This window comes from Zonotrichia albicollis, chromosome 19, assembly GCF_047830755.1.
Source record: "Zonotrichia albicollis isolate bZonAlb1 chromosome 19, bZonAlb1.hap1, whole genome shotgun sequence".
In the NCBI taxonomy this organism is placed as follows: domain Eukaryota; kingdom Metazoa; phylum Chordata; class Aves; order Passeriformes; family Passerellidae; genus Zonotrichia; species Zonotrichia albicollis.
The window spans coordinates 5,285,541-5,297,308 of NC_133837.1; the positions used below are offsets into that span (position 1 = coordinate 5,285,541).

An 11,768-nucleotide genomic window follows, 5' to 3' on the forward strand; every position below is an offset into this window, starting at 1 on the left:
AGCTGGCAGAATTCCAGGTTTGCACTGACTTTTTTTGACTCCTAGTAATGACAGGAGTAGCCATAGTGACTGTTAAAAACAGGGAGTGGGTTTAATTTTTTTCTCCCCTAGTAGTGTTTCCAAGCAGACACTAACTTTTGTTTGCTTGCCCTAGTTCTATTTCAAGGTTACTTTCTGTGATTTCAAAAGGGGCTTTAATTTCTGAGCAATTAAGGGTATTTGTAGTGATTTTAATGAATTCTTTGGCAGGGGGGCGAGTTTATGCTGGTTTGATCTTGTAGTTTCAATTAATCTTTGGATATAAACATATTTTCTTTATCCTACTGAGTTTGAGACCGACTTTTCTAAACCCCACTCTTTTTTGTGCAGGTTCTTTCAATAAATGAGGAAGGGCTGAGGAGATGTGAGGAGAATACAAAAGTATTTGGCAGGCCAATAAGGTAAAGTCTGCTCTGTGGGAAGGAGCTGCTTTCCTGGGATGTGGGGGGGAAAGTCAGGCAGTGGAACAAGCAGAGGGTAGGCTGTGTCTCACATGCAGGTACAATCATATGGTTAATTAAGAGCCTCCCCAATTAGTGGGGCTGGAGGGAATGTGCCTGGGGAAGCCTGAGGGACACACATCACCTGCCCCAGCAGCCTTGGCCTTGTGCTCATCGTGGTTCTGTTGGGGCTGTTTCTCTTCTGCTCCCTTCTACTGCACAGCAGTGCAGCCCAACTCCCAAACCTGTGTGTGGGGGAGATTTTCCAGGCACTGGGCATTGGTGCAGGCTGCCAGAAAATCAGGCCATGATGGTGTCATGAGTAACAGTTCCAGTAGTTTAAGGTGTGGCTTCCATGTCACTTGTTCATCCATGACTCCAAGGCTCAGTACACAGCTCAGCTTTGCATTCTCCATTTATTGTGTGGCTACTCAGCTGTTGATCCAAGGTGAGGTCATGAGGTTCCTGTAAAACCTGGGATCTGGTTTTCCAGGTTTTGGCTTGACTTCATGTGAAGTTCAGTGAAAAGTGGTTTTCTAGCCCATCCTGAAGTCATTGTAGGGGTCACTTGTGAAAGTGGTAACTGCAGAATGGATTTAAGGGCATGGAATGAAGGCAGGACCAGCCCTGAAGAGATGCCATGTTTCTTGAACTCTCTCCAGTTTCCTTCTCCTAATCTGCAAGGTCCAGGGTGTGGGGTGTGCCTGCTTATCATTTCCTTGTCACAAACCTTGCTGCCCCAGCTCCCCAAGGGAGCTCAGATCCAAGGGAGAGCTCTCACGTGTTTAACAGCTGAATGGTGCTGCCTCCTGCATCTTCATTTGTAGCCATAATCCTAAAGGGCTGTGGATTAAACATTTAAAGTGAAACAAAGAAGGGTTTGGTGTTTCATAGGAGCCTTATGCATAATGTAATGTCTGCTGGCTGGTGCAGCACAGCTGCAAATCTTGAATTCCTGCCCAGGGCAAGACCTGAACTTGGAAAGAAACTGAAACACATGCTGCAGCTCAGTGGTTAGTATTAAGAACATATCTCTTCCTATAGAAAAAGCTTCCTTCCCTGAGATCTGACAACAGAATTAGCTTTGACATGTATTGGCACTGTTGTGTGGTAGAAAATCTGCTCTGAGAATGTCAAATTGCTTCAGAGCAGCATTGTGGCCACTTAAATGATCTCCCAGTAAAAGCAATGGTTTAATCTCTGGGCTGACTGTTGACAGGATCCTTTTTTTGCTTCATATGAACTGAACTTTTATCTGGAATCTAAAATGTCTGTAGGAGAGTGTGCAGAGTGATCACTGCACACCCCTTAAACTCCAGGGTCTACAAAGGAGGTAAAACAGAATAAAGCAAAACATGCAGAGGGTCCCCACATTTCAGTGTGTTGGGCACTTGCATAAGCAAGGAGAATTTTGATATTATTGAGATTTTTCTTTTTATCTCTCTCAAATTCAGCTCTTGGACCTGCCTGGTAGATCTGGAAGGCTTGAACATGAGGCATTTATGGAGACCTGGTGTCAAGGCCCTGCTGAGAATCATTGAGGTGGTTGAAGCCAATTACCCTGAGACCTTGGGTCGTCTGCTTATCCTAAGAGCACCTCGAGTATTCCCAGTTCTCTGGACACTGGTATGTGTGTAATCCAAGGTGTTCCTCAGCTCTCTCTGTTTGTAAAAGCACTTCAGAGATCAGGCTGCATGTGCAGCAAATATTCCCATTTGGAAACAGGTCCTTTATATAGGATTCCTGGAGTGGATTAAAAACCATCACCTAAGAAGCTGATTACACTGTTGGTTAATTTGGCTTGTTTGTGCTGTGGACTTTGCCTAACCAGGATGGTAATGCTCAGTGTGATCAAAACTGATTCCTTCAAAATTGACTTGGAAACAATGTAAATTGACTTGAGAAAAATGTGAGGGCCTGATCTGTTCTGTTTTTCTTTCTTTGTAGGTTAGTCCATTCATTGATGACAACACCAGAAAGAAATTCCTTATTTATGCTGGAAATGACTACCAGGGTCCTGGGGGACTGCTGGATTACATAGATAAAGAAATTATCCCTGATTTCCTCGGTGGAGAGTGCATGGTATGAATATAAACTATTGCATATAGCAACTTACTTGTGGTTTTTTTTTAATTATTATTTTTCCTCTAAGCAAAGAAGTCTTTAAGTACAGAATGATTGTTGGTGCAGTTTGGAGGTGGGGTTTATGATGTAGAATTCCAGGCTCAATGCTGTTTTCTGGATCCCATTTAAAAAGAACAGTACAGTGCTTCTCTTGGATGAGTATCTTGATCAAATACCTTATCAAAACAGCCAAGCACAGCTAAAAGCCACAGTCTGTTCCCTGGAAAGTTCAGGCAAACATGGCAGCAGAGCTCAGAGCAAGAGCTGTCACCACCAGAGAGTCTGTGTCACCTAAAACTCTGATCCCATCAGGAGCCCAAGGAGCAGGAGGCACATCTGCTAAGAGGGCTCAGCAGACAGCCCAGTCTCTCCACACAGAGTGTGCAGTTACCCCAGCAAACCAGAAAAGTGGTTTTACTGCAGGATACTGTAATTTCTCAGTCCCTTGTCACAGGCATGTGACAATGCTGCTGTTTCCTGCCTGGACCTTGGGTATCAGTTGGACCTGGCATTTAACATCTCACTGATAATGTAAGATTTGTTTCACATGTAATGCTTTTGACAACACAGGCTGGGTGTGTTCTCAGCCCCTGTACACTCTCTAGATTAATTTCTGTACCATTCTTGAAAATTCAGCTGTGTCAGTTCCAATAGAGTCTCAAATGATAATGAAGTACAGTTGGATGTGTTGGAGTGGAGCATATGTTTATCTCCAGTGGGCTGGTTTTTGTTGCAGCAGTAGCTTTCAGTGTTATCTAATTTGGAGCTTAAAGCTGGCAAAATCCACTGTTTATGTAAGCAAAAGTGAATGTTACCAGAAAGCAAATTGCTACAATACTTCCTGCTAGTACAGGCAGTTTCTCCCTTCTTCTTTATTTCTGAGTATTTGAACAAAATTACTTCTGAGATCTTTTCAATTCTCTGCTGTAATTCAATTACCAAACATTTCTACTTCCCCAGACACTTCTGTGGAACCTCCTGTCAACTTCATTGCTACAGACTCCTTAAAACAGAAATTTGCTTAGGGAAGTTGTGTAACCACTTCCAGTTCTGAGCTGTCAGACAGCTGTAACTTCAAAACTGTTAATTTTCCTGGCTGCAGTATATTTTTACCTGTTTGAAAACTTTTTGTATCTGCCCACTATCCATCCTTAAATTTAGCTACCACTGTTCTTTCAGGTCACTGTAGCTCTGTTTTTCAGACTTAGTCACTGTTGCCACTTCCCTCAGGATTCTGAAGTGCCTCCCATCTTTCTTCAGTGTAAGGTGGTGTAAATGATAATTACAGCCTTTACACAGTCCCCTTCTGGGTGCTGGCTGTTGTGTATGACAAGATCTGTTCCCCTGGTGTGCAGTTCTACCTCACCCAGATAATTTGAAAAAGAATTACCAATGTATCATGTACAAGCTGTAAAATTACTTTCAGACTGTTCCCTTCTCCAGAATATTGCTGAATGTTTGTTTTTGAAGCTGGAAGGCAGAGAACATCATGGGATGGTCACAGGAGATAATTTTTAATTTTTTATTTTATTTTAGTGTGAAGTACCAGAGGGTGGGCTGGTTCCCAAGTCCCTCTACCGGACAGCAGAAGAGTTGGAAAATGAAGACATCAAGCTTTGGACTGAAACAATCTACCAGTCTGCAAGTGTCTTCAAAGGAGCTCCACATGAGGTACAGCTCCAGCTGCCCTTGGCTTTCATTTTCATCTCAGCCCTCTGCTCTGAGCTCAGTCTCTCGGCCTGGGAATGTTTTATTGCTTGTTTATTTAGCTCCTGTGCTTCCACCTTCTGGAGCTGGTGCATGGTGGTGCTTTAATAGCTGAAGTTTGTGATTGTTCCTCCTGTTATTTTGTTGCCATTTAGAGAATATCACTGGTTTTCATTCTGTTCAAAGCCATATTCTTCTAAGCAAAGCAAACAAACTTCTCAGAAGCTGCTTGAAAGCTTCTGAAAGTAAGAAGAATAGGCACCCCCATCAGGGGGGAATGTGTATCTGCAATGTCTTTTTTTGACTATTAAAAAGCCTTTTTAAGAGTAGAAACTAAGCCCAGCAACAAAAAAGTTCTGTTCCTTGCCTTTTTTTCCTGTAGGAATTTATTTTTAGTGAACAAATTGCTGTTGTCTAATGTGCCTTTCCTGCCTCAGGTTCTCATCCAGATCGTGGACGCCTCGTCGGTGATCACGTGGGATTTTGACGTGTGCAAGGGCGACATTGTTTTTAACATCTTCCATTCCAAAAGAGCCCCACAGCCTCCCAAAAAGGACTCTCTGGGAGCTCACAGCATTACATCTCCTGGTGGGAACAACGTCCAGTTGATAGATAAAGTCTGGCAGCTGGGGCGTGACTACAGCATGGTGGAGTCTCCCCTGATCTGCAAAGAAGGGGAGAGCGTGCAGGTGAGGCAGGCAGAGCCCTGTGGGGGCAGATGGAGCCCAAGCTGCCTGTTCTTACTCACACTGATGACTGAGTGCTGGTGACTCAGTGCTGGGCTTGCTTTTGGCCAGCATTTAGCTGCTGTTCCAGGCTGGGTGCTGCAGGGAGCAGGGATGGGATTTATGTGGGATCTGCTGGGAGGGGAAGTTGCATCAGGTCTGCTAAGGACTGAGATGGATCAGTAAGGAACATGTGGAGGAACACCTAAAATGCACAGCCAGAAAGTAACAAAACATGCTTTGGGCTGTAATTCTGACAGTTATTTCCTGAAGCAAATATTCTGTGTTTGAGGAATATCACAGTGCCTGCCCTCAGTGGTGAGAGAACGCTGGAAATCAAGGCTGAGCTTGTGTGTTTGCCCTCTCATGGGCACTGTGAGAGCTCCTGATGGCCAAAGCTCCTGAAGGATTTTTTATGCCATTTGCAACCTGTCCTTTAATTCCAGGTTTGATATAACATGCAGCATTTTTACAGTCACACACTGCCACTGCTGTTCCTGTTGATTTGAAATGAGTCAAACAGCCTCTGAAAAAGCAGCTCCTTAAGTCACCAAGATGGAAATGTTAAACTGGAAATATGGGCAGTGACCTCTTAAATTGTGAGGCAGAAGCCTTGACTGCTCTTTTCACAGTCTTAAAGGACAGCTGTGAATGAAAATAAATTGAAAAATGGATGTTGTTTTAAAGCAGAACTTCTCCTTTTAGCATATTAAATCCTAACCCCTCAACACTGTAGAACTGCTGGTGTTCCATCCCAGATTTGATAAGGATGTTGTGTGGGGGGAGTCTTCCAGCACTGCCAATATTAGCATTGGGCAAAAATTCTGGGCATGTAGGCATTTTTACTAAGCTTAGAAAAGTAAAGTCAAGCCTACAAATCTCTGTTAACCGAGTTAATTTTTGATCTTTGTTGTGTCTGCTTGCAGGGCTCCCATGTGACCAGGTGGCCTGGCTTCTACATTTTACAGTGGAAATTCCACAGCATGCCTGCCTGTGCTACAACCAACCTGCCTCGTGTGGATGATGTGCTGGCATCTCTACAGGTGTCCTCTCACAAATGTAAAGTCATGTACTATACAGAAGTGATAGGATCTGAAGATTTCAGGTATGTCTGGCCAAGGGCAGCCAATGTCAAACCTTCATTTAAATGTCAGCTTCACTTAAATACAAGTAAATTATGAAGGCTTTAAAAAGTTGCACTGAGAGCAACTAATTTATAAAAGGGATTAATTAGTTGTCTAGTGGCAATATCACTGGTCATTTGGCTTTGCTTTGAGAGTTTGTTGGGCTTGGCAGCTTGTCCTGTAGAAGGAAGTGCAATTCAAATTCCAGTTGTTGAATTTCATTTTCTGCCAGTGGATAAATTTGACTGAAATGAAATCTCTGTCTCTTTGAACAGCATCTGGTTTTTGAAAGAAGTGCAGTGTCCTCATTGCTTTATGTGGTGAGGCAGAAAAGCTTCTGAGTATCTGCACCAAAGCTGTTACTTGTTTTTGATTCAGTGTACAAACACTGTATAGATACAGAGCAGAAATCAAAATCTCTGTGTGTTCTGAAGCTTTAAACTGCTTTCTTCTTTTTTCCCTCCTGCAGGGGATCTATGACCAGCCTTGAATCAAGCCACAGTGGATTCTCCCAGCTCAGTGCTGCCACCACCTCCTCTAGCCAGTCCCATTCCAGCTCCATGATTTCCAGGTAGTGCCACAACAGCTGAAAAGCAAATGGATGTGATGGCTGGACCCTCGCCCGTGGCAGCTGACTGCAATACAGCATATTCAACTGGCAATTGTGCAAAAAAATCCCTACCCCAAAAAGCCTTTTATAGATAGTAAAGTAGCTGTTTGAATTTTACACTTAGTGGTTTTGATCTTTGTTAGATCCAACAGCTTGTCTCTTAACTTTAACCCTTTTTCCTAAATCAGCCATAAATATTTTTGCAAGTGTGCTTGCACAAATCCTAACTCTGAACACAAGGGCTCTTACTGAAAAGGAAAAACAACCAGTGCATCAGTTAAGAATGATTTCTTTTTTTAACTGTGTAGATGTTAAAAAGGGAAAAAGAAAAACCCTACCAAAAATGCTCTGTAGTGCATTAGAGATGAACTGCAAGTCTCCTGTCAGGACATTTCTTTCCATCCTGAGAAATCCCCTGTGATATTCCAGTGCTGCAAACTGTTCTCCTGTTGCCACTAATGATGTCCAAGACAAAGAACAGCAGTTGCTGGATACTTGACTTTGTGAGTCCATTTTTTTCAAAGCATGCCCACAGAGCTGTGGCCAGGCTGTAACACTGAATATACTTTTTGTATGAGCACATTTCTGGGGAATTTGAGCTCTGGGTCTTGCTGGGTTAAAGCAATTTGTTCTTTCCTTGGATTTGTGCATGGAGCACTGTGGAGAGAGAGGTGGAGAGCAGGCTCTCCCTCACTGTGTCACTCTGGGCTCATCCAGAGCTGCTCTGAGCTTCTTTTCCCAGCCCTGTGCTGGAGCTTCACTCTGCTTCCTTAGTGCACTCCAAGCAAATGGATTTTACTGAGGTTCTCTTCTTGTCAGGAATTTATGCAGAGCTTCAGCTTGCTGCTCAAAGCACTCTGAAGGAGGTGTGGCTTCCATCCTTCCTGAGCACTTCTCCCTCCCTGGGACCTCCTGTCTTTCCCAGTGCCTGGCAGAAATAGAGCACCTCAGTTCTGGTCAGCCTTGCTGTGAGCAGGGAGCACAGGGATCTTCCCTCTGAGTGATACAGGAGAAGATATTTAAGGATTTTCTCCACCATTTTCACTACTGCCACTGCCAGAGGTGATCTGCCATTTGGGATTCTGTCCCTGTTGGCCAGGGATTTGGGATTCTGCCATTTGGGATTCTGTCCCTGTTGGCCAGGGATTTGGGATTCTGCCGTCTGGGATTCTGTCCCTGTTCCAGGCCCAAGCTGGACCCTTGCTGAACTCTGTTCAGGTGTTCTTCCTTCTCCAGCCCTTTCTCTATGCACAGCAAAAGGCCCCAAAGACTGAACTGTCAGACACAGACCACACCTGGCAGTGGAGCAGAGAAGATTTTGGTCTGAAATGCAGCAGGATTTGCACAGTTAGACCCTTCTTGATCTTTCCTTACCCTTGCTAGAGCCAAAATGTCCCTGCAGGCACAAGGAGCTTCTGTGCTGGCTGCAGCCCCTGCTGGGAAATGGGATAGGCTCTGGCTTGGGTAAGGGCTGGAGGAGCTTCAGGAGGTGTTGCACTTGGAAAGCAGAACTCCCTCGAGATTCTGGATCCCCTGCCTGAGGGATGCTGGTTCTGAGCTCAGTGTGAAGCTTTTTTATGCCTGCAGAGCTCTGGAGAGGCAGGTGACAGACCCCTGCCAGCAGCAGCTCTGCTGCAGCCCCGTTCTGGCTGTGGCAGTGCCAGAGCTGACAGCTATTTTAGTGACAGAGGTGCTCAGAGACCAAGCTCCTTCAACTGAACCAAGTGGATCTGTTCTGGAGCTCTTTTAGGACTCAGAAGCTGAAGCTGGAGGTTTGGCTGTTACTTAGGGACTCAGGTCACTGCTTTGGTGTCACACAGCTCCCAGCCAATGCACAGCAGCCTGCACAGGCTGTGGCTCCAGGGCTGCTCCCAGGAGCTCTGCCCAAATTCCTGAGCCCAGGAGCCAGGCTTGATAGCACAGGGAGAGCAGCTGGAGCACAGTGAGGTTCACCTGCTGACACTCATGACACTCACTCTTCCATTCACCAGGCTGTAAGGGCTGAAGATGGTCCCTTTCTCTCTTCTCTCTTTCTCTCAGATGGCGATTTTGCTGATAACTCTAAAGAATCTGCTCCATTCAACACTCCACATCTTGTCCAGGTGTCTGCCTTTGTAGACCTTTTTGAGTTGCAGTCCCTTTTCAAGTCTGAAGATCTATATTTTTGTTTTTCACTTGAGCTGGCTCAAAAGTGGCACTTTGGGTTTTTCCTGCTTTTGATCTTAACACATCATTTAGAGCTCAAAGCACATTACAGCACAAACAACCAGGGAGATAAAATTCCAGAAAAACAATAGTTAATCTTCCTGTAAGCAAAGTGCTGTGGCAATATGACTTGATCACTGCAGTCTAGCTAAATTTCCCATACCCTGGTCTTTCTTTGTGTGATACTGCTCTTCCTTCTCTCACCTTTCCTGTTATCAGTGTCCTTCACTTCCCTGTCCCTCCTCATGAACCGCATATCAAATTCTGTAAATGTTTTGTATACATAATACCTCATTCTTGGTAATAAAATACAGATAGTCTTTAAAAGATTTTTTTATTGTTATCAATAAATGTTAACTGTTTGGAAAAAAATAAAAAAGGAGTGAAGTGTCATTATTTCATTCATCTGCTACAAAGCTGCTGGGTTATTTTATGTGCTGGATTCAGGTCTGCCAGTGCTGGATGAAGGAGGGGCTCTTTGGCTGCCCCCACCCCTGCCACCTCAGGCAGGAGGCCCAGACAGTCACACTCAGGAAATTATGGTTTTTAATTAGTAGAAGTAGAATAAGCATCAGCTATTTCAGAAAAATGAGCCAATAAACGTCAAACTGGGTTTTCTAATTCCTGGAGCTGGAGCAGAGACTACAGCAGGTTTATGGTTGGTCTTTCAAATTTGATCCAAGCTGTGAAGTTTCTCTAAACGAGAATCTTTGACCATGGTCATGGAGGTCTGTCAGCAAGAGCAGATGGCTGCCTGACCTACTAAAGGCTTCAGCATGTGGTCAATATTTCCTTGCCAGCAGTGGGAATGGACCAGCTCTCAGCTGCTCAGGGCCTTGCTGAGTGCAGCAGTCCTTGAGAAGGTGCTGTGTGAGGAGATGAGGGGGAGCTGCCTTTGTGGCCAGTGCCCCTCTCTGCAATGGCAACTGAATAATCCTGAGCCTCAGCCCCGGCTTGACCTGGGCAAGGGATAATGGTGCAGGCCAGGGCTGCATCAAGCAGCTCCTCTGGGAGAGGGGTCAGTCTGAAGTGTGTGATTCGAGATTTTATTTTTTTTTTTTTTTTATTTTATTATGGACTTTTATGAGACAAAGCAAAACTGTAAGAAATTTCACCTCTTCTTTTTTTCCCATCAGCATCCCCTGCCCCACAAAGCTGAGGGCTCCCTGTTCCTGTCTCCATCTGCACCCTTGGTTTGCCATGGAGCTGTAAATTCCCACGGAAGGATCCTGAGCTGCAGTTCCCAAGTGTCCCTGTAGGAATGTGCCTCTTGTTGAAGGAGTGACAAAACTATCCTTTGTCCCCTTAAAAGCAAAGAAGTCTTAGAAGCTTCTCTCCTCGATTAAGTGAAAAGACACCTCGTAAGACTTGGAGACTTCACCTCCAACTTAAGGACAGCTAATTGGACAGAAGCCAAAAAGTCCCGCCCAAGCAATTAACTAGAAAAAGGAGCGAACAAAGAAACGAATCGCTTTTGTGAGGTGTTTTAGGAAGAGCAAGAACGTCTGGCACCTAGCTCAGTTTTTCTGTTTGTTATTTTGCCTTTTGTTACACCTTTTTGTTTCCAACACTGCAGCAGAAGCCATCCCGCTGATTGTTGTGCCTCCAAGGGTAGCTGAGTTATCTTGGGTGTGTTTGAGGCCAACCTGGAGCTCATTAGACCCAGCTTGAAGAAGTCACCAGAACATGTCCCCAGTGTGTCCCGGCTCCCTGGCCCTGCCCAAACAGCAACACCTGGGCCCTGCAGGAGCCCCCAGGGCTGCTCTCTGTGAGAAACACCAATCGCTTGGTTTTGAAATTTTGAAACTTAAATAGTAATAAAATGGTTATAAAAATGGTAATATAATTAGAGTAATAAAAATATGGACAATTTGGATTAGGACAATATGAGACAATAGAAACAAAGAGTTATGGATATCTGGGTACCTTTTTCTGGGCAGCATAAGCCCGAAGAAGGACCCACGTTAACAGAGGATTAACCCTTACAAAAAATAACCTGTTGCATATTCGTAGACCTCATACATGATGCATAAATTCCATTCACACACAGGATTCTGTCTGGTCAGTGTCAACCTCTTCCTCCTAATCCTGACGGCGTCTTCAGGACTAAGCAAGGAGGAAGTTCATTTCTCCTGATAATGGAGCAGTAAATTCTTTTTCTCTGAAAGACTGAGGTATCCTGTGGCTGCTATTTCAGAGCAAGTCCTTTCTTTAAGTAAGTATCTTATATAGCATCATTTCTATTTTAACATTATGTTCTAACCTAAAAGTATATCTAACACACTACTTAAGAAAATTAGCACAACATAACTTTCTAACAAAACACATAGTATTCATTTCAATATTTGCAAAAAGCCAATCATAAAGTAGGCATTTTTCACAGGGGGATGAAGTGAGCCCAGCCCAGCATCCCAGAATCTGCTTCCCAGGGTGGGGCTGCTTCGTGCTGCAGGGAGAGACAAAGCCTTGGGTGGAAGAGTTAGGTTTTGGCTGGCTTTCCCAAGTCATCATCAGCCAGCTCTATTATTCAGGCTCTAAAAGAAAAATCTGCCATCCCCTGGGTTTTCTTGGAAGGGCAGGAAGGCATTTAGGTTATTTGGCTAACCCGTGCTGGTGTAAGGGTTTGGATGCTGAGGAATTTAAGGTTGGGATTTTGCTACTGGTTTTATTCCCTTCCCTGTGAGCCCTGCTGAACTCCTCCCACTTTGTGCCATCAGCCTTGGTCCCCTGTGGTCCCCTGGCAGCCACAGGCCAAGGGGAGCAGGGAAGGGACCCTGGATTTGGGGCTTTTCCT

General features: G+C 44.6%; 1 protein-coding gene across 1 annotated transcript in view; it reads left to right on the forward strand.

Moving 5' to 3' along the window:
• The window catches only part of SEC14L1 (SEC14 like lipid binding 1), a 46,290-nt gene extending 36,937 nt beyond the window's left edge, over positions 1-9,353 (forward strand). The window contains exons 10-16 of the mRNA XM_074554777.1: positions 370-440; positions 1,934-2,105; positions 2,427-2,561; positions 4,140-4,274; positions 4,748-4,999; positions 5,962-6,140; positions 6,629-9,353. Of these exons, the coding sequence (XP_074410878.1) occupies positions 370-440; positions 1,934-2,105; positions 2,427-2,561; positions 4,140-4,274; positions 4,748-4,999; positions 5,962-6,140; positions 6,629-6,734 (1,050 nt within the window). The 3' untranslated portion in view covers positions 6,735-9,353. The remainder of the gene's footprint in view (positions 1-369; positions 441-1,933; positions 2,106-2,426; positions 2,562-4,139; positions 4,275-4,747; positions 5,000-5,961; positions 6,141-6,628) is intronic.
• Positions 9,354-11,768: the final 2,415 nt, after the last annotated feature.